The sequence below is a fragment of the Myripristis murdjan genome, chromosome 7 (genome assembly GCF_902150065.1).
Source record: "Myripristis murdjan chromosome 7, fMyrMur1.1, whole genome shotgun sequence".
Taxonomy (NCBI): domain Eukaryota; kingdom Metazoa; phylum Chordata; class Actinopteri; order Holocentriformes; family Holocentridae; genus Myripristis; species Myripristis murdjan.
The window spans coordinates 32,630,294-32,653,086 of NC_043986.1; the positions used below are offsets into that span (position 1 = coordinate 32,630,294).

General features: G+C 39.8%; 1 protein-coding gene across 1 annotated transcript in view; it reads left to right on the forward strand.

The window, feature by feature from the left end:
* Positions 1-22,793, forward strand: part of nphp4 (nephronophthisis 4) — a 235,828-nt gene that overhangs the window by 149,473 nt on the left and 63,562 nt on the right. The window contains exons 16-17 of the mRNA XM_030054965.1: positions 15,541-15,701; positions 17,607-17,790. Of these exons, the coding sequence (XP_029910825.1) occupies positions 15,541-15,701; positions 17,607-17,790 (345 nt within the window). The remainder of the gene's footprint in view (positions 1-15,540; positions 15,702-17,606; positions 17,791-22,793) is intronic.

Sequence of the window (22,793 nt, forward strand, 5' to 3'; positions counted from 1 at the left end):
AGATATCTTTTGGACACACCTTTGTTGGTGAAAACCCCTGTGGTTTCACAGTCTCATTTTTTGTGTGTGCTCTAATCACTGAACCCCAAAGTTATGTTTCTGTACATCAGAGCTGCAATACGACAGGCCATTTTGTGGTGATGTTATTATAGAGCATCATTAAAATTACAACACAATTACAACACACTGTTTGCTCACTGTTTCCTGCAACACACTGTTTTCTCACTGTTTCCTACAATGCACTGTTTTCAGCAGCAGCAGAACTGATGACTCACAAGGAGACATCAGTTCCGCTGCTGCTGACTTAACCGATGTTGGTTGTAGCTTTGCGATTTTGGTGGCTGATTGATTATTTATGATTGACAAAGAATATCTTTCACCTGCAAATATTGGCTATTCAGTGACGCCTGGTTAGTTCTCAAAAGCCAGCACTCAGTAACACTGAGAGGAAGACAGCACCACTACTGTCCTACAGAACAGAATGAATGAACTATCCCATTAACTACAACCTTCCATAGTACAGTATAATGTGTGAATACTGAGGAGCCTATAGCCAGTGATTGTCCGAACTTATGGAAAAGTGGATTTGCTTGAAACAACACTGCCATGCATGTAGTATCGTTACTAGTGCTGTTACTAGTGCCAGTTCAAAGTCGATTCAACTTGCGAACCTTTTAAGAATCGTTTTGCTTTTCCATGACCTAGAGCTGGCTAGAGCCATGTCATTAAGTCACTGTGTATGAAGGAGGCACAATCTCCTCACGTGCTGGGAGAGCTGCCCACTGTGCTTTCATGAGAAAAACACTGTAAAAAGTGTCAGAGGCTGATGTAATCTTTCAACATTTAGCAATTATTATTTAGCAATTGCATGGAAAAAGTAGAGGCTACTTTTGTGAAGGTTTTCAGGGATGCTGAACTTGCCAGTCTTGGTCCCGCATTTCTGCAACCTTTCAGTTTGGGAATATTAAAAAAAAAAAAAATTACATTGGTCATTACCAAAGTCAAACTCAGAGTAAAAAGATGGGGCTGTCATGCACAGGTAGTTAACCAGTCTGGCCCATGTGTAACAGAAAGAAAGTTTCAGTCTTTATCTCTTTACTGTGTTTTTTAATATGGAGCAGTGTTTCAGCATGGTTAGGGTTAATGAAGGCATTTGTGTTAATGTGTTAATGTAAAGAATTTTTGACTTCTTAGACTTGTTGATTGAGGAAGTCTATATATATATATACATATATCTATATATATATATGTATATGTGTGTGTGTATATATATATATGTATATGTGTGTGTGTGTGTGTGTGTGTGTGTGTGTGTGTGTGTGTGTGTGTGTGTGTGTGTGTGTGTATATATATATATATATATGTAGACTTTTTCTTCTTAACACCAACAATGAATGTATAAAATTTTTAAATTGAACACCTTATTTCCAGAGTGGGGTGACTTGGAGAAAAAGAGAGAACTGGACAAGATCTTTCAACTATTCAGGGTTCGTACGGGTGCTTGAAAACCTTGAAAATGCTTGGATTTTAATGTTATGTTTTCAAGGTTTGAAAAATGCTTGAATTTTGGGTAACGTGCTTGTAAATGCTTGAATGCTTGAAATTGTTACCATATTTCTGGTCTGACTAAATGGACCACTTATTAAATGGAGAGAAATAAAATAAGTCGGATTAAAAATGACGCCTTCACAGCTCACGCTCTGATGGGTTTCACAAGAGCTGGATTGATTGTCATGTGTCACGCCCCCAACAAGAGGGCAGTGCAGCAGCATGCGACCAACGTGCCGGGAGGTTGCCGTTTTAATGAACGTTGGCTGGGTAATGAAAAGCAGAAACAGTGGATAAAACGTGGACCAAATCCACGTGTAGCATGCTGCAAAATATGCAAAAAGAAGCTTCAACTTTTCGCTATGGGAGAGTCAGCACTCTCGAGTCATGAAAAGTAAGTCACAGAGATGACTAGCCCTACATGTGTGATTTGTTGGCTAACCAGTGGTGTAGTCTACGTGATACGCAGGTATACTGCGTATACCCACTAGAAAAGGTCCCGCATTTCCGTATAACCACTTAAAAATGCGCAAAGATACGTATCAGTATGTTTTTTTGACATAACGTTCACTTTCCCGTTCATAAAGTCGCCTTCTCTGTGTTACGAAGCGGCTCTTTTTGACCATTTTTCGGGGGACACTACAGCTGGAGCTAACGTTAACATTTCAGAAAGGGAGCCTGTGTGTGTGTGCGTGCGCGCGTGCGCGCGCGTGCGCGTGCGCGTATACCCACTAGAATAAACTAGACTACACCACTGTGGCTAACCATTAGCTGCATGCTAGACCTAAATCTAGAAGCACTATGTGATGTGTCTGAATGGCAGTATCAATTAGTGACAATTATTAAGGGCTAAGTTAAGAACAAAGCCTGCGTTTCTCAACAGTAAACTGCAGGAACTTCCCACAACTTAAAATTGAAGCACAGCTGATGTTAGCCCATAAGATGATAGACATAAGAGTAGACACCGCTTGGCTACTGGAGCGCAAGACGTATACCAAAGCAGCAAGCTCTCTCTCTCTCTCTCTCTCTCTCTCTCTCTCTCTCTCTCTCTCTCTCTCTCTCTCTCTCTCTCTCTCTCTCTCTCTCTCTATTTTTATGCTATCTATGAACCATATTGATACAGTATATTAATAATATATATGAATTATATTGACATATTTATTATTATTATTATTATTATTATATAATATTCTTAGATGGTTTTCTTGTTCATTTAATGTAATCTATTTTTTTAATCTTATTTTACTTATGCAATTGTTATGTCAATTTTGAATTTTCCCTTAGGGGGATCTACCTATACCCTACATCTACTGTATAAGGAGAGGGCAGACTAAATACTTCTAGCTGTAGAAGCTGTTTTCTTTTTTCCCTCTGTTTTTTTTTTTCTGTTTTTCTGATTTTTAATACTGCATACCTGTATTTCCTGTATGCAGTATTAAAAAAAAAACCAGTAGGATATATATATACCGGATTTCTCCTTTAATGGTACTGGAAAACCTGAAAAAATTTACCTTGAAAGTCCTTGAAAAGTGCTTGAATTTGACCATGAAAAAAGTGTACGAACCCTGACTATTGTATAGACTCCATGATCCAGTTGCCCCGAGGTTTTTTCCTGGCTCAAAAAGAGGCTTAGGTGGTGCCTCAGCATGGCTGGCCCAGCTTTGTCATCACAACTCATCTAACAACCAGACCTCTCTATTCCAATTTTACATTTTTACTGTTTAGACATCACTTTTTCCATAGATGAACAGTACACTGTCATTGTCGAGCAGTTCTTTAGCTTTTTAAGTCCAATTCACATTTCCCTGGCACATCTGGCACACATGTTCCAGTATTAATTCACTTCACTGAGTCTTAACGGGGATTTGAGGAAATAGCTGGGATCTCTTGCTTTAATCTGATGAAAGACAATTGCCTTTGCCATCACAATTTATGTTACAAATGAATTGCCCAGTTTGTTATTGTTATGATTTTCCCCCCAATTGAATCAGATGTCATTATGGCATTGTAAGCCAAATTAATAAAATGAAATTGAATAAATTTTCTCCCCCCCAAATGTTAGATTTTTATTTCAAAAACAATAAATATATAATAATTGAAGAAAGTCATTCGTGTGATTAGTGCAAGCAGTACACAAATTACCCAGCTGTGTACCTAGAAAATACAACAGACAACAGATTCCTCAGGTGTTGGGTACATGTTCATCAAGCAGTGTCAAGTGGTTCTCCTCATTATCCTTGTGATGAACACATCAATCATATGAAAAATAAATAAGAGCAACAGAATCGGTTATTTTCAGGCCACCTTGTATTTGTTGTGTGTTAGTTTGCTCAGTTTATTGTCTCTTGACTGCTTAGTTTGTCATAGTGCTCATAAGAGAGTCTACACACGAGAAAGATCCCTTTGCACCACATTGTAAACGTTTATTGGACACGAGAAGTCATGAATTGTATGTATGTTATGCTTAAAGTGATAGTTCACCCATTTTGAAAAATTTGATATTATTTCATTATTTCTCCCTTTAATACAGCTGATACTTTGACCTGTGCCCTGTGTGAGCAGAAGACAGAAAGTGTCTCCTGTTTCAATTCAGTTTATTCAATGTTACTTCTGCATCTCATAATTATGTTTCAGTGTCTCGCGTAATGTTGTGCAATTCAGAAAAAACCTTGGCTCTCTGTGGTCATTCAGAATGTATGTCTCTGTGTGTGTGGGGAGGGGGGGCAGCGTTGGTGTATATCCATGAGAGCAAGTGAGAAAAAGAGTTTATATAGAAACTGGCTTTCAGCTTCACCCCTGCTCAGTCGTTCAGTGTTATGTGCTATGTTTCTGCGGCCTGCTGTGTGGAGGCTCTCCAGAAGCCCATTGAATTCCTGAAGACTATTTAGGCAGTGGGTGGACAGCTTACTCATGTCTGTTCATGCACTCCTTAGTTCTCACTAGCTATATTTCTATCAACTGTCATGTGAATTTTTAAGCTACACTAGACAAGGATTTTTGGTTTAAAAAATGTACCCAAGTCAAGTTAAGATGTTATAGATTTGTGCTTTTTGCCCAAATTAACCTCTGGTCTTGGGTAAGGTCATGTGCAGGAAATCTTCTTTGCCCATATGATGTAACCAATCAAAATGTAAAAGCAAAATCCAAAACTGTCCTTTATACAGCAGCAAGCTCAGCTGTCTCTGAGCACTTACTCACACAGTGTGTGAAGTTTACTTAAATAACAAAACTCACACAGTTACATTTTGCTGCCATTGAACACCACCCATGTGAATTTGCATTGTGCTGCTTTTTGGAATGTTTCCAAAAAGCAGACCCCACACATCTGCTGGGATGCAGCAACAAAGGAATTCTGAATTTAGAAAAATAGGGGAAAAAACAACAGAAGTCTTCCAAGAAATGGCTAATCTTGAAAATACAACTATAGTGGGGACCTTATAAACACGAGTGAGAGCAGATAATGCCTTCTGGGTGGACCTTCATTTTACAGTCTTTCCAAAATATTCTTTCAGTTGTTTACAACATCCACCATTTCCATTCACCTTTTCCAATCCAATACATTATGCTTAGCATTAAAATAGTTAGATGGAAAGCCAGCTACATACAGTGGAACCAAATGCTTTGTATGTACAATTCAGTGAAACATTTATATGTAAAAAAAAAAAAATAAAAAAAATACATCCAATTTCCAACATTTTAAGTCTTGGACTCCTGTGCAGAAACATATTATGCCATGAAACTGCATTTGATTTTTTTCTCAGGCACACCCAGCTGAGAGCAGTTATGCCTCTTAGATTTGATTTAGTGGACAATCCCACAACTGTTTATCTACATGTTAATCTTGTGGCATAGAATATAATAATTCCAAGCATGTGGGTTTGAAAATTCAAGAGCTGTTAATTTACAAAGGCTAAGACATTAAAAAAAAAAAAAAATAGGTGTGTTGGCCTATGCCTTCTTCATATTGGGACTATAACAGTGGAGATACTGCTGAAATCAAAATATTTCTAATTTTGACGGAAACCTTCTGAAATCCCCTCAAGGACACCCGGAGGCCCCTGCAAGCCATTTTGTGAACCACGGAGTTAAAGGAGAAAACTGATTATCCAGACCTTGAACTTCTGAAGCAAGCACCATACCCAACAGGGCTGATGATCAAAAATATATTACATCCATACTGGTGAAATGTTGCTACCTGAAATTCATCAGTTAGTTTTTCAAAAGCATTGATGATTTTATTCAGAAACTGTGATTACTGAGCTCTTGCAATGACTCACAGCCTCAATTAGATCCATAGAAATCTGGAATGTGTCATTTCTCTGCGCCCCACAAGTCACACGCACAACAGTTTGCACACAACATGAGGTGTGGACTGTTGCCCAAATATGGATTTCCATGTCAAATGCATTTTCTCTACAGGGAAAATCCATGGGGTGTCCACATAATCATCCCTTTCACAATCTGTGATTTGAAATGACATTTCAAATTTTTAAGTTATCTGCGTGTTTCTCTCGTCCATGGACTGGATTCACTGGATTCTGCTTCCGTTTTCCAAAGGAAATGCTAATGAAAAGCTATCACTGCTGCACTTATTACACACATCATAAAATTTTATATTACAGTGTTTCTTGCTCACTATTGAGACATAAAAATAACTGCTCTATAGGTATATAAAATGGTAAACGTATCGAGCAATATAAAATGACACTAACAGGTGGATTTATATGCTGCTGGATGTGCCCAGTGTGTGGCATCAGAATTGCTCCATGGTCATCACAGATGGCTAACCTCGTATCCATTAGCAATTTGGTTTTTAAAATTATACCGATCACCCGATTATAAAAGAATGGGACAAAGTCTTTACTTTTTCACATAGAAACAAATATCCACATGTTCTAAATTATTTTAAAGGCTCTGGGAAAACTGCATTCATTTCTCTGGTAGATAACAGCTGTTATAATCTGGAAGTCTTAAATATTAATAAATCAGATACAGATGACAGCAGGACTTCTGAGGCCTGTAAAGCTGAGATAGAAAATTAAAATCTCTTTCTTCAGCTCATCCTGAATATAACACCTGGCCTTTGTTTTGCCTTATTTACCTCATGGGTGACTGCTCCTGCCATGTTTTAAATAGAGTTCAAATTAGAGGTGAAAACTAGCGCACCCCCTCATGTTAACAGAGCAAATCCATTGTTTCAACAACATCATGATTTATTTTTCTATCAAGAATATCCGTGAAGAATTGTTTTTCATGTCGGTATGCCCGAATAGGGAATAAATAACAGCGAATACTGTAATTCTACGCCCGCCCCGGCCAGCTTCACACCCTTCAGGTTCCTCTCCAAAAAAAAAAAAAAAAAAGAGTCTAGATCCAGTGAACGTCTCTCTGCTCTTTCAAACCTTGCCAGATTTCAAGAAAAAAATATTCTTTGACATGACAGGAAAATGAAGCCTATTTAATTCTACTTTCCCAGGACTTTGCTGTCATAATTTGCTTTACTTCCATACCAACATTGATTTTGTGAGAGAGTCGGATTAATGTATGCCATTGATCATGGACAGATGTTTTATTTGTGAAAAAAGTATGTGACTTACTTACTAACAAAGTTCTACATATCATGAAATAGAGGTTGCAATTTTCTAATAGCCTGGAATATGTTCATTTAACAGAAATTCATAATGATAGATAGATATGATATGCTTTTCCTAAATCTGTCAGCACTCTTTCAGTTTGATATCAGTTCCTCTTTCTATAAATCTGTTGTCCAAAGCTGACACGGATTAATCCGCCTGTTTTTCTGTGCTTGCTCTGCGTCCTGTATATGGTGAGCTGGTCGAGTAGCATCAACCCAACTGGAGATGGAGTGAACCTGCATATTGCGAGCATGAAATAAGAGTCCATCCATATACTGTCCATGAGTTCTCAGCTGTGTGTGTGGGTGCCTGTGTGTGTCTGTGATGATTTATGTAAAAGAGAAACACTGTGATGAGACTCCAGGACCGTTTGCTTTGATCCTCAGTTAAGCTGTTGCTGTGTACAGATGGATCTTTCAATACGGTCTACCATCAGCACAGCAGAAATCAGATTTTCTCACCTTCCTCGTCAGTATAATACGTCAGTGGTCGGAAATGCAACACTGAATACTTGCCTCCGGTGGGCGAGCCTGTCCTTGAAATGTATAGACAGAAATATATGAATATTGAGCAAATTCACTTAACACATATGGCACTTAAACTGCTGTTTATGTAACTAGGCTGGGAGTTTTGAAACTTTTTCACGGTCTGGATATTCATGAGGTCTTGATTTTGATGTTGCCCTGATTTTGATGTTGCCCTGAGGATCCTGAAGTGTAACAGTAATTTGCTTTGACAAAACAGAACTTTGACAAATTCAAAGTAGTGAGACTAAAACCAAAATGTTAAAATACCACAAATGTTTATCTATCTATCTATCTATCTATCTATCTATCTAGTATCCTAACTATTTCTAGTAAATTAAATTATAGTGAAATGAAAACTGCACATGCAAAAAATGGTTTGATTTAACATCCTTTAGTCTCAACTAAAAAAATAATAATTTTTCCAGTGAGAACCTTGTTTTTGCATGCCTATTCCATGTTTTTTTTTTTTTTTTGTCACTGAAGTCTGAAGGGTCTTCACTTAAATAAACCCTCAATTAATTTGCATATAGTGCACTGTTTGACTGGTCTTTTTATGCTGATGTCAACACCCTTCCCACCTGCAAGGCCCCTAGGGAAGACCGGACCCCTCTTTGAAATCCACTGTACTCAGAAAAATGTCATCATGCTTGACAAAACCTGACTCTACTACCATTTCCTCATGTTTTTTTTTCTCAGTGTGTTTTCCATAAGAGTATCCATGCAGGGTGTGGGCAATATGGAGACAACTGCTAATGTGATCATTTATTGATTTCTGCAAAGAAATTCTCTTTCACGTATCCCACCCACCAGGGAGGTCAGAGGTCAGCCTTATAAAACAGCACCCCTGGAGCTGGTTTTTAGTGTCCTGCACACTAAAAATACAGTTCAGCAGGCTGGATACTTGCAGATCCTCTAGTAAAAGTGGATTATCACGATATAAAAACAAGTCATGCCCCCCCCCCCCCCCCCCCCCTTTTTTTTTTTTTTTTTTAAATTTATTTATGTAATTACAGTTATTTTTGAAAGTACTATCAGGCCATTTCTTCCAGGTGCAAGGTGCAAGTTTCCCTTGCACATTACCTGCCAGATCTACTTTCCAATTTAAATAGGAAGATGGAAAACAGGTTCTGAAATAACACTTAATGCAAATAAACAAACACAAACAAAGCATATTATGTGAACATAAAAAACTACAAGCCCCGGTACGCATTTTTTGAGGGTATTGAATGGCTCTTCTCTTGTTATTCTCCTACTGTTACCTCTACAGTTGAAGGACTGCCTCTCCATCAACAAGCCTACCTTGCAATCAGGGATGTGCTACTCACCCAATATGGGTTCTGGAGGTCAATAGCAACATTTTGTGTGGGATTCATTTAAAAGGTTGCCTTAAAGTAAAAATGAACTTTGGTAGAGTGTTGGGTTGCTAAATATCCTCATTAGCTGCTCTGTGCTCCCCTGGGCTGCTAATCCAGAATATTGTATTTGTGTCTCTCCATTCACTTCCATAGCAATATAGCTCCCAAAATATCACTTTTGATACATTAATGAATGCAAATAAAGGTGTATTATGCCAATTTAAAAAAACAAGTTCTGGTACTCATTTTTGGCCGTAATTACAATTATTTGTGAAACTCCTGCAGATGCTACCTGCTGAATCTACTTTCCTATATTTAAAAAGAGACATTTCATTTCCTCAAAAAATGGATTAAAATGGAAGAAAATGGTCACCAGGTCTCGTTGTTTTTTTATGTTGGTATAATCCTCTTTTTTCGCATTTGCTTATCCACCAGAAGTGTTATTTTGCAGGCTGTTTTGCTCTGGAAGTGAATGGAGAGACATAAATACAGTATCATGGATTAGCAGTGCAGGGGATCACAAAGCAGCTAATGAGGACATGATACTCATAATTTTGCTTTAATTTTCAATCATTTTTTCAATCAATTTTGCTTAAAAGTTTTTTTTTTTTTCAGCCTTACAATTATACCCATATTTTGGAACTGAAGCGGCTGATAACTGATATTTTGTGCTGATATGAAATACTCGACCATTTATATACCCCAAGATTGCAAGCATTCATTGTTTCTTTCTAGTTTTACAGCTTTGTCAGGGTGGAAAAGCCTGAGAAACAGAATTTAAACCATCAGAAGACACTACAAGACTCTATTAAAACCGACTGAAGCCAATAAATGATAAATGGTCTGAATCAAAATGTTGCTGCAACCTGTGTTGTTGCGCTGCGGAAATGAATGGAAAGATAGAAATTCAGTGATGAAGATTAGCAGCCCAGGGAAGCACAGAGCAGCAAATGAGATTTCACCACTTCATACAACCCAACACGCTACCAGTTTCTACTCATATACTTTCAAATGAGTTCAGGTTAAAGTATTTGTTTGTTTGTTTGTTTGTTTAGTCTCTATCTTCAGTGCTTAGCACTCAGTGCTGTGCTGCTTCTGCACTGCATTTCCCACAGATCACAGCGTGGGTGGTCCTTGACATCTTTTTTCTTGGATGTTTTCATGATGACAATTGAGTTTCTATCACCAGCAAACGGAAATTATTACTTTAAATGGCTTTTCCGCAAGCAACCATCATCGCTTTCATGCAATACACAACACCTTATCTAACAAACTGCATCATATCTCTCATATTGCCAAATTCCTGCCATCTATCTGCAGCCAATATCTGATTTTCAATAAAAGGACAGTTTTGTTCTGATATATTGGCAAATGTAGCCCCAGTCTAATGTGGCGTTAGTGTTTCATCACTCTCTACCACCTATCTATACTCTTTGCATCCTTGGTGCTTTTCTTTTTCTTTCTTTTTGCCTGCAGCCTCCTCGGTGTTGTTGAGAGTTGTTGATCCCCAGCAGGATTTTCAGCCTGCCTGGCCCGCTGTGTACACACCAGGCTAGCCATCCAGGTTAGAGGGGAGTCTGCTGGATACCGCTCCCTGTCTGCCGACCTTGCTACACACACACACACACACACACACAAACACACACACACATGCATGCATGTGCACACACAACATATATACCCATACAACCCCGGGGCCAGATTTGTCAGCTCTTCCCTACTAGCAAGCACAAACACACACACCATATTCTCTCTCCTTCCCTCCCTCTCTCTCTCTCTCTCTCAGTCTCTCTCTCTCTCTTTTTCTCTGTCTCCCTCTGTGCTCTCATTGCCACCCGCCCACTGCACATAGGCCCAAAGCATGCTGGGAGAATTAATGGGCCAAGCGGAGAGAGTCGGCGGGTGGTTAGGGAGAAAGGAAGGAGGGAGGGAGGTGAAAGAGTGTGCAGAGGGTAGGTTAAAGAAAAAGGAGTTCTGAAGCAGCACGGAGATATCAAGACTGCTTTGGTCTTTCTGTCTTTCTCTCTTTTTTTCCCTCTTTCTCCGTCAATACTTTGAGTCTCTCCCCTGCTTCCCCATGCCAATGTCCCATTCGTCAGAAGCTCTTAGGTGTAATAATGATGCACCGTATAGCAAGGCAGTTATATCAAAGATGTCCATATTTGCCTTCTGTTAAAAGTCTTATATCATCCGGTCCACCTCCGATATGACGGAGGCTCCTGCATGACCACAGCCAGTGAATAGGTTTTATTATTATTTTTATATCTGATGTCTTACCAAAGAAATCATTCCAGTGTGGTGTGGGAGGATTTTACTGAACAGTCTGTAAAATCTGCAATGAAACCTGCCTCACACTGCTTTAGGGAGCTGCTAACCCACCAAAAAAACATTCATTTAAAGCTGATTTATTGTTCTGCATTGAAGCAGTTGCTGTGCTATACCATAGTTGTCTAGGGTGGTGAATGCATATTTCTGCGTGGGTGGGTCTGTGTAGACCACGGAAGTGCTAGACAATGTCAGGTTTTTATTGATGTGTTAATAAAGCACAGATAGAAACTAAAGCAATCAGGTTTACATTTTCTGAAAAATTCTCTGTCGAACATATTGGACATGTACAAACTGATGATTTGGAGCATTTTTCACCATAGATTTAGCCATAATCTTTGTAATTTGGGGATGAGGTTTTGTAAAAATGAGTATATGTGCAAACTCCCTCAGCTCATCTCTATAAAGCCAGCTCTGTGTTGATGTTTTTACTGTGAGTGGAAATCAACCTGGAACACCAACCAAGTTCAAAGCAGCTGTGGGTGGACCAATCACAGTTCTGATGCAGTTACACTTTGTTGGAGATGTGGGATTTGAGCAGCTTCCTTTAGGAACCAGGAACCACAGACACCCACTGTGTAGCCACAGCAACATTTTGATGCAGACCATCTATCATTTATTGGCTTCTGTCTGTTTTAATAGAGTCTTGTAGTGTCCTCTGAGGGGCTAAATTCTGTTGCTTTTCCAACCTGATGAAGATGAAAATCTCAGTGGAAACAAGTCATGCTTGCAATTTTGGGGTACAAAAATGGTCAAATATTTCATATCTGCACAAAATATCAGTTTTCCGCAGCTTCAGTCCCAAAATACAAGTATAATTATTAGTCTGAAAAAACCTTTAAAGTGATTTTTTTTTTTTTTTTAAATTAAAGCAAAATTAGTGAGTTTGAGTTTGAGTCCACATGGTGGTTAAATATCATCATTAGTTGCTCTGTGCTCCTCTGGGCTGCTAATCCACGATTCTGGATTCCTGTTTCTGCATTCACTTCCCTAGTGCAGCAAAACAGCTCCCCAAGTAACACTTTTGGTGGATAAGCAAACACTAACAAAGAAGATTATGCCAATGTAAAAAAAAGTCCCGGTACCCATTTTTGAGGAAGTCAAAAAGCTCTGTTTTTGTTATTTTCCTATTTGAATTGGAAAGTAGATCCAGCAGGTAGCATCTGTAGGACATTCCCACATAATAACCTTGTGCCAGGGGGGAAAAAAACTTGATAGCATTTTCACAAATAATTGTAATTACACAAAAAAGTGGGTACCAGGACTTGCTTTTTGCATTGGCATAATCCACTTTGTTGGCATTCGTTTATGTGCTAAAAGTGATATTTTGCCACCTGTTTTGCCACGCTATGCAAGTAAATGGAGAGACACAAATACAATATTGTGAATTGGCAGTCCAGGGGAGGACAGAGCAGCTAATCAGGAGATTCCACCTCCATGTAGACGCATAACACCCAGGGCACTATACAGGCTAGAGGCCCTATCTTGTGCCACCTGCTACCCGTTGCTGCTACCCGTGAATTGCGCATTTAGCAGCTTCCGCTATCCCTAAATGGTATCTTGCAGCCACACTACCCGCTATACATTATGCCAACTCCGTTATTTGCATCTGGAGGTGTGTCCATAGGCGTGTTTTATGCGCTTTCCCAACAATTGCTATCTTGAGCACACACTTTAGGGAAAGCGGATAGCGGGTGCTCAGGATATATATATATGTATATATATATATATATATATATATATATATATGTATATAAAAATATTAAGCCAACTTGCTTTAGCCGCTGTCAAACCCCTGAGAAAATCTACCTTCCTCTCTCCATCACGGGTTTCGGTTTGCGGTTTTGGGATAGTGCAGCCTGCTCTAAAAGGTAATGGCAGCTGGCACAGTGATTGGTTTAACTGGCGTAACGCCCAAACCACACCTATGCATAATATAACGGGTAGCGCAGGTGTTTTACGGATAACGGCAGGTGCGCAAGATAGCAACTTTTGCGGGGGAACGCCTCTTGCGCAATGCTAAATCCCCAAATAATGGGTTTAGGGAGTCTGGCACAAGATAGGGCCCTAACACTCCTAAGTTCAATTATGCTTCAGGCCTAATGGTTGAACCTTACGAAAATTTAGCTGGCAGCACTGGTAGCACTGACTGGGGCAGTACAGTCCATCTAAGGACATGCATCATGAGAATATTGTGAGGCTGTATGCTCAGCAGAAACAGAGAGAAAAACTGGACTGTAATTACATATGGGTGTGCATAAAAAAAGAGACAAAATTGTCTGCATTTTGAGTGTTGAGGGGGGGTGGGTGGTTGGACATAGCAGGACTGTCACCAAAGGTCCTCATTACTTCACTTCTATCCAGCTTGCTGCTTCTCTGCACATTCAACTTGTGGGAATAAAAACACCGTGGGGACTTGAACTCGGAGGTGGAGGGATGCTGTGGAGGGATTTCTGGGACTCTTGCCTTTAGTGCACACATGCATACACAATAACACCCCAGAATGCTTTTAAGGGTTAGGTTTGCTTTGCAGCTGATTTTGCTGCATGCAGACTCACGCAGTGTACCCACTCACTAGCTTAGTTGTATCACAGATAGCGCTGATTTTGCTTCAGCAGAGGATGAGCCAGTCAAATCCATACATTTCAAGGTCCTCATCAGAGAATCATTTGGCAGTTGTTTTACATTCTCACACTGAATCCGGGCTCTGTCACCTTTGCTTGACTGAACACATTGTGAGCAAGCGAATATAGGGGTGACATGAAAAAACAAATAGAAACCATTAGTTTCAGTGGAGATGTCCAAAGTTGCAGTAAGCATCATTAAGTGAGGCTGCAGTGAACGTCCATGAGTTCCTGGTGGAAGATGGATGATCTTTACAATAAAAAAAAAAGTGTCTGCCTCTCTATGTTGTTTCCAGCACAAGTTGTGAGGACCTGAACAAAAGATGAGTGGAAACTGTAAAAAATTTAAATTCAAGTGAATAATGCTACTCACCATAAATAGGTGCTCACTCATTTTTGTCAGAAAAAGGTGGGAAAAGTACACAAAATAAGAAAACTCCCACTCTCGAAAGTAATTGGTTGCTGTTGGATCCTATCAGGACGCTTCCCAAGACAATGTCATCAGCTCACTTGCTTTTGGTGTGGAAAAAGTGTTACTTAATGCTCCTTCAAAAAACGACTCCTGAGTTTTTTAAAATGTAGGGCTGCATTATTATCTTGGAATACAGGACCAGCGTTCACACCCTGGGGTGCTCCTGATCTTGCTGTATGTAAGCTCCTGTACTACCATGCAGAACAGTCATCAGACTTAATGACTCCCAGTAGATAGCTGCCATACCAGTACATCTACTACCATGTTGAACAGATGGCAGCAGTCACTGTGGGTTGAAGGATTTCTTTGTCTTAAATACATAAACCCGTCTGGACGGATGAAAAATGTTGAAAGACATGTTATCACAAAATCATCACACCAGATTACTTTTTCTGTTGTTCAGCGCTCCAGGTTTGTGCTCCTTGCACCAGGTTATACATCTTTGTGTCTTTGCCATGGATACAAATGGTTTGTGAACAGCAAGCCTGCCATAAAAATGAGCTTTGTGAGCTGCACAACATGGAGTTTTTGTTAAGGCTGTGTTACAAATGGGTCATTTCTGTGGTTTGAGGTTGTACATTTGTGGTGCTCCAGTTTTGCTGCTATCCTGATAAGTGTCTGTCTAACTCTGGTGGTTCAGTTTTGCTATTGCTGTTACTCTTTGCCAACTCTGTCTGTCATGTTTGGTATGTACTGTCACGGTTTTCCAGACTGTTCCTCTTGACGCATGAGTTTTGCAGTTTTCTGTCCAATACTCCAACAAGTCAGACACTTTCTATTTGTCCTTTTTGAAAAACATATTTGCCTCATGTTTCTTTAAAATTATAGAAGTGATGATTGGTGATTGAAGCTGACACTAACAGCTAATTATTATTCACATGTGTGGCTGTAACTGACTTAAGTCAAAGTTAAAGTTCTTTCTCGTGTTGATTCTGTTGTTTTGGTCACTCTGTGTAGACTGATGTGCACGTTTGTGCCATCACTCGGATTGATGTGTGTGTGTGTGCATGCTCTCCATTCCTCCATGCTGATTTCCTTCCTCTCATCACTCAGGCTCCCCAGGGCTACAGATTCAGTTCAGGGTGGATGAGGGTTTCCTTCGGCCAGGTGAGAAGCGGTGGTTCCTGCGCTACCTGGCCCTCCATAGCATGCAGATTGACATCTGGGACAGCGACTCACTGCTCCTTATTGGATCCACTGCCATCGAGCTCAAGGTAAAATCCTCATATTCCCCACAGTATATATTTTCTAGTGTTTCTAGTGTTCTAGTGCCACCATACTGTAGACTTGAACTGATGGAGCTTTCCACTGAACCTGGAAACAGGTTAATCTGACTTCCTACATGGAAAAGTGCAAGGATCACAAGTTAAGTCAGAATTATGGAGAAGATATGAAAGTTCAGAGTTTGCCAAAATACGTATTTTGTTGACATCACAACAAAATGGCGCACAAAACAGTCAACATTAAAAACTTCTTTCCTGACTGAATTTTTATTTGAAAACACATTCAACTTCCATTTAGTGTTTGCTCTAGTCTTTATTTTATAATGTTTATTAATATTATGATGAATCTATGAATTGTTTTACTTTGATGAATGGATCCAGCACTCGCATTGAGGATGACTAACTGTAGTTAGCCTAGCTAATGTTGGTGTCTAGTTATCGTCATTGACTCTCGTGAGCGTCATTTGCTATCAATGGACCAGTCCATGTTCTCTGATATCTTGTGGGCATCCATGTCTATTTCAATGGAATGCGTTCGACATGGAGGTGGAAATTTCAATTTGTGAGTTGCAACATCCGATAGTCAGTGGAAAGCCCCATGAATCCATAAAGCATCTCTGCTGCTGCTGACTGTTTGCTCACATCAGCACATTGAACCAGTGATTCAAATATGTTGAGATAAAAGTAATTAAATGTAGCTATTGTTTAGAAAATTAAAAGTCAAACTTCTGATGTAAATCTGAAAGTTTGCAGACAGTCCAGCTCTTGTACTGGACTACATTATATTGAGAGCTCTTTCTATTTTTTTGTCCTCCCGTATTTATATACATAAGGGGGACAGAATATTAGAAACAGCTGTCAATAAAATAAATGCAGTCCAGTCCAACAGCAGCACTAACTATGAGCTCAGTGCCAAACATAGAAGTGTATGAACACCTCTATTACTGTGACAACAAGAAAACCTGAGCATTATAGGCAGCAGAAAAGGAAACTTTATTGCACAACAGTTGGATTGGATTGGATTGGATTAGATTATACAGGTGGAGCTGATAAAGTGGCCACTGAGTGTACATACTGGAGAGTAGATTGACTCAGGACTGCAGGAGCTGTGTGTGGCAGACTTGTCCAGTCATCTGCTTCAGTGTGGCTGTCCATGGTGCTGAACAGCCTCTCTGCAGCCAGCAGCATATCTGTTTTATGGCTCAATCTCCACACACTACCCAAAGCAGAGGAGTTTTACTGCTACAAGATGCAGCGGAGCCATAACAGGAAGAGATGCAGAACCAAACCAATATGATTTTATGTTTTAGAAACATACAAATATTGTGGTGGGTTTCCCAAAGAAAAAAAAATGAATGCATTAAAATGTAAAACAAACAGCCCTGGAGAGAAACTCATGATTCCAGCCAGCACATTTGGTGTTTTTTCACATGTTGTAACCCTTGACCAAGGATAAAGTTGAAAGATTTCCTCCTATTTTAACCTCTTCACAAACACAAGACAGAGATTAAAGGCTTTTTAATTTTAGTCTTCTCAACTGCTTTTTATTGATTGGAAAGAAACCATCTTCACCAGCCTTGATGCGGCATTGATTTTAGCACAACTTCAATTTGTGAAATTTGTAAAGCCTTTAATGAGAAAAAAAAGTAAGGGAATAGTTTTCAACAGGGCACATCTGTGTTTAACTTGACCTTCCTTCTTGATGCTGTTCATTTAGCAGCAACCCCCCCACCCCCCACCCCCAACTGAGCCACAGACACTTGTATTTTGTTTTTATGTTACCCTATCTTGCCTTTGTTTTAGCCTTTCACATTTTCTTCTTCATTTCTTCACATTTCCTTTGCTTGTCTTTTGGGTGTTTTTGTGGATGCTCATATCCATTTTTGGTTTCCCCAGTATATGCTGCGTCAGGGTCGATCAGCTGTGCAGGCCCTCCATGAGGTGGAGGTGCTAACCACTGACTACGTAGGAGAGGACACCCTGCTGACGAGCACTGAAGCGGGCAGACGCTCGGCCTCTTCTTCTATGATCGTCCACACAATCCTCAGGGGCAGGTTGCACGTACGCACCGGCAATATCGGTAAGCACAGGAAGCACTTTCCTTAGCACTATGAATGGCTTCAACTGCCACTTTGCTTATCAAATGCTGGAGACACACAGCAGCCATTAGTCAAATTATAGCCACAATTTAACCATCACAACTATGTTTGAAGATTTGAGTGAGCGATCACTGGTGGTGCACATTTGGCGCAGCTGTACATGATCTTGTAGTATGTGGGAGTTTAGGACTTAAGTCTCTTGCCTACTGATCTAAAAGGGGGGGCGACAAAGCCTTGAGTTGCCCAGGATTCAAATAACTTTTTGAGGTGCAGTTTATATAATGAAGGACGATGTAGACAGTAGTCTCATTTATTATTTTCTTCTCTGTTTTATTTATTACTTGTCAAATGCTTGTGTGCTTGTTTTGTGCTTAATGCATGCATTTAATATTGTGCACATTGATTCTTTGGGCTGATGACTGAGCTTAATATGTTGTATGTTTAATACACTCGAATGGAAAGCTGACAGTCAATCAGCCAGATTGTTATGCAGTGCTTTTTTGTGGTTTATTTATTGTGCAGTCAAACAGAGTAGATTAATCAAAAAAACAGATCTGAGAGCCAAACTATTGACACTGCAGTCAAAAAGTGTTTCATTGCAAATAAACTTAATTTGTGATGAAAATGTGAGACAAAAAAGACACTCCCTAGCTTGTTGCCTCATAAGTTAACACCTCCATTTCAAGGACAGCAAAGTTATGTACCAGAGCTGGAGCTGTCCCACACTGGGACACAGAGGATGGTGGAAAGTAGATGCAAGGAATGAAACGTGAATGTATAAACACACAAAACTGTATTCCCTAAACATGAAACTATATGTTCAAATGCACGTTAAACCTGAAAAAAAAAAAAAAGCTTGCATTTTACGTAGCTTTCAGTGATACTTCACTTGTGTGGATGATTTTCTTTTCTTTTCTTTTTTTTTTTTTTTTTTTAACACACATAGCTCTTCAATAGCTCAAAGAAAACCCACATATATAACGGCTTCTAAAACCTTTGCAAACAAGAAACAGTAGCTTCATGACTGATGACTTGATTTGGTGCAACAGATCATGAAGAAATGTTGTCTGTTTGCAGCTAGTGATGCCGGGAGTCAGGGAATGACAGTGAATCCCCAAGGTTGCTAATGTTACAAGTTGCCAGTTATTTTGAGGAGTGTCTCTCTGTGTGTGTGTGTGTGTGTGTGTGTGTGTGTGTGTGTGTGTGTGTGAAAAGCAAACGCTGTGCCAAAGTGATATATCTCGATATGATAGTTCTACTCCCTCTAAACAAGTGAGCATCCTCTCCTCTTGCCTTGCAGTCATCCAATTTGGGCCTGGTGTGCCCTACGGTGCAATAACAGCTGTCGATAGCCTCCTCGCCATTAATAAACCGCAGAAACGATACTCCCTCTCATAAACAATGCATCATTCTCCAGGCCTCCACAAATCTACCGAGTGCCTTTGTTTGAGCTAAATATGCCAGCACTTTCTCATTGCACTTATCGCTCAAAGCGGGTTGAGAGTGCAGTGAGTTATTGGCTGTGCTAGTGTATGTGTGTGTGCGTGCCTTGCAGGGAGGGTTCTGGCATGTAAATTCCAATCAAGACTCAGATATCCATCAGGCACCCCAGCTGACAGTCAGAATCAATTTGCCTGTGGAGGGAAGACTCGCAAGCACTTTTTGTTTCTGTCTCCGTCTGTCGCTGCCTTTCTCAAATTCACCCTCGCTTGCAGCTCTCTCCTTCTGCCTCTTTATCACTCTCTCTGTTCTCTCCTATTCCTCCAATTTTTTCCTCCCCCCCTCCTGTTCTCACGCTCTGTCTTTCAACCTGTCTTTGCCTGTTTATTTCAATCTCTCACCTTCCCTACGTTTTCTCGGCTGCTCCCCTCTCTGTCTCTGTCATCAAGCTGTAATGAATCGGTGCTCTTATTGGGCGGGGTGGTAAAGGACGTGAAGGATGGTCATCAGTGTTTTGGTGAAGGAGGGCATCGAGAATCAGACGCAGTCAGACAGATGGATATATGAAGTCTCTGACGGGGATTTGTGGGATGGACACGCACGCACACACATGTATATCAAATCACTTGCACATGCCAACCACGAATGCACTCATGCATACACACATATAGACAGACAGACAGGTCTAGCCAAGCGTGGACAGATTGTGTGATGAAAAAGAGGCAGAAGACTGGATGGATGGCAGATAGGAGAGGTAGGCTGAATCACTGTCGTCAACTAAAAACCACGTAACTCCCGGGCTGGGAAAATTCCACAACCTCTACACTCCCTGTTGGATAGACGCACATGTTGACAAGTTAAACTGAACTATTTTTCTTAGATGAAATTTTGGAGATACATTATGGCTGGGTTGCACCAACAAAGATGAATTGGTCACTCTATTTTCGGGTTAGCCCTAAACTATAGATATTCAGCATAACATTAATTGATGTATAAGTTAAATACTAACAAGAGTTCAGTAGAATATCAGTCAGCCACAAATTACATTTCAACAACATATTGACATATCCATTGACGTTCTGTTGAATGTGTTTTCTGAATTTTAACAAACACAGATGCTTCGTTGACATTGCTGGACCCTCCACTGCATTACTATGAAACTCGCCAGAGTTCTGGGCACAATCTGCCCTCTTGGTCAAGGTGAGGGCCAGGTTGTCACAATACCAGAAATTCAGTAGTCGATACCAATACCAGTGAATTTCCATGATTCTCAATACCCGTTTTGATACCACGGTAAGAAGAAACAAACAAAAAAACACCTTAAAGTATCTAAAACAAACAATAAGTCAACTATGCTTAAGTAACAACTTTTTAGATTGCACAGAATTTCAATTGCAGTATCCAGCAGAGACATGAGAAGAATATGGAAATAATAAGTAGGTTTATACATAATTAGGAAAAGAAAGAGCTATTAAACAACCGTTTGCATATTTTGTTTTTTGAATTTATTATTAATCGTACGTCTACTGCCACTGTCAGTTCCGGGGGAATATGTTACGGCCCGCTGAGGGCTAAATCTAAATAACTACTAAGTCTAATTAAATTCATCCGGCACCTACGGTTCCTACAGTGCCATAGAAAACGAGTAGCGTCGTATTTTTGGAGTATTGGCATCAACATGATACCTGGTTTAGTAAATCCATGTTTAGTCTTTTAAATTGATATTAAATACTTAAAGTAAAAAAAAACAAAAAAAAAACACTTTTCCTTAGTCCATTTCACCTCCTCCAGTCAAGTACAAAGTTAATTTCACATCATAATTTAAATTGGACTTCAAAGTTGTGGTGCAGCTGGATTAGATTAGATTAAATTTGATATTATATTTAATTAGATTTATAGATAAACAGATCTAAATAGCTTCAAATTTAATCCTTCCTAATTTTAAACCAGTTTAAAAGTTTGCTGCAACACAGTTTAATGGTAAACCATGATTTAATCTTGTTTAAAAATGCATCCTTGTTGGTGCAACCTGGGCAATGAGTTGTTCAGGTTGAGAGCTGGAGGAAGAGAAAGGGATGATGAGAAAGATGAGAAGAAGCAGGGTGGTAGAAAGAGAGGGCCACTTACATGTAAACAGCATGAGCAGTAGGTTTCAGTTATGGCTGGAATTACATTTCAGTATTGCAGATAGTGTTTATTGTCAGCAGTGTATTATCACATGATTGGGATAATAACTACTCTTAAGTGCAGTTTTATACCATCCTGCTGTAGTTTATTCTAAATGCCTACTTCCCCCTGTGCCATTGTAATTCACCAGTAATGCAGGACCGGCTACCTACGGCTCTCTCCCTTTTCTAATTTTATGTGTTTCAGTCATGCGTGCTATTAATCATGTCTTTACTTTGCCCCGTTGGGAATTCATCAGAATTAGCCTTTATTGGAAACAGTGAGTGGCAGATTGTCATTTCCAAATGAAAAAGAGTGAAACACCAAATGATATCCTTTTTAATTATCACAAGGTGGGATTGACAAGTAATTAATTAAATGGTAATGATATATGCTGTCAGGCCCATTCAATCATTTTATAAAGCTGCTTTTATTAATAGCCTGAAAGGCCAAAAGGAAGCAGCTTCGTCAGAATAATAGAGAGTTGTGGGATTGCAGATGGAACGAGGCTAGTTGAGCTGTGCTGTGGTATGAGGTCTGCTCAAAGGAGAAAACCACTCAGCTTAAGAATTCCCATACACAAAACAGTAGGAGTGGATGAGGAGTTTATAAACCATGACGACCACCTGCTCTTTCCACGAAACTGATTGACTGGTGAATCCAGGGGAAAGCTATGATGCTTTACTGATTTCATCTATTAAATCCACATGAGCCATGAAGGGAAGATGAAGATGTAATAGATGGAAGACATCCGTTAAAAAAGAGACAACTGAGGGCTGTGCAAAGGAGGATTGCAGTTCAGTATCTGGAATCCTTTGGCCCAGTGGAGCCTAATAATCAGTATTTGTGGACATGAGCGAAAGCCCCAAAGCTAGAAAACAGAGATCAATGAATCTAATCTGTGTAATCCATGATGTCATCAAGATATAAAACCTGGAGCTTTTTCAGGGACTGATATTGTGGACTAATAAATTGCTTGTGGAGCTCTTACTCCCAAATGATCTTTAGTTCATTATTGTGTCACGGTAACTGACCTGAACCGTAAACCTTTTTATTTTGCTTTAAACCTGTAACGTTCCAACGGCCCGCCAGTGAGCCCGGCCGACTTACTGTCTTGTAGGGGATATAAGTGGTTTTAAAGCTACAGTGAAGATACTGGTATCAAATGAAACCAGGTGACCTAAGGAATCAGTTGATGTCAAGCATGTCCTGCTAGGGTGCTGGCAAGGAGGCTAAGTATTGCTGCAGAGTTGGGCTAAATTTTGGCACGGGAAAATCTGGCATGGCTATTTTCAGCCGGGTCCCTTGACCTCTGACCTCCAGATGTCTGAATGAAAATGGATTCTCTGGGCAGCCACGGCTCTCCCCTTTGCAGACA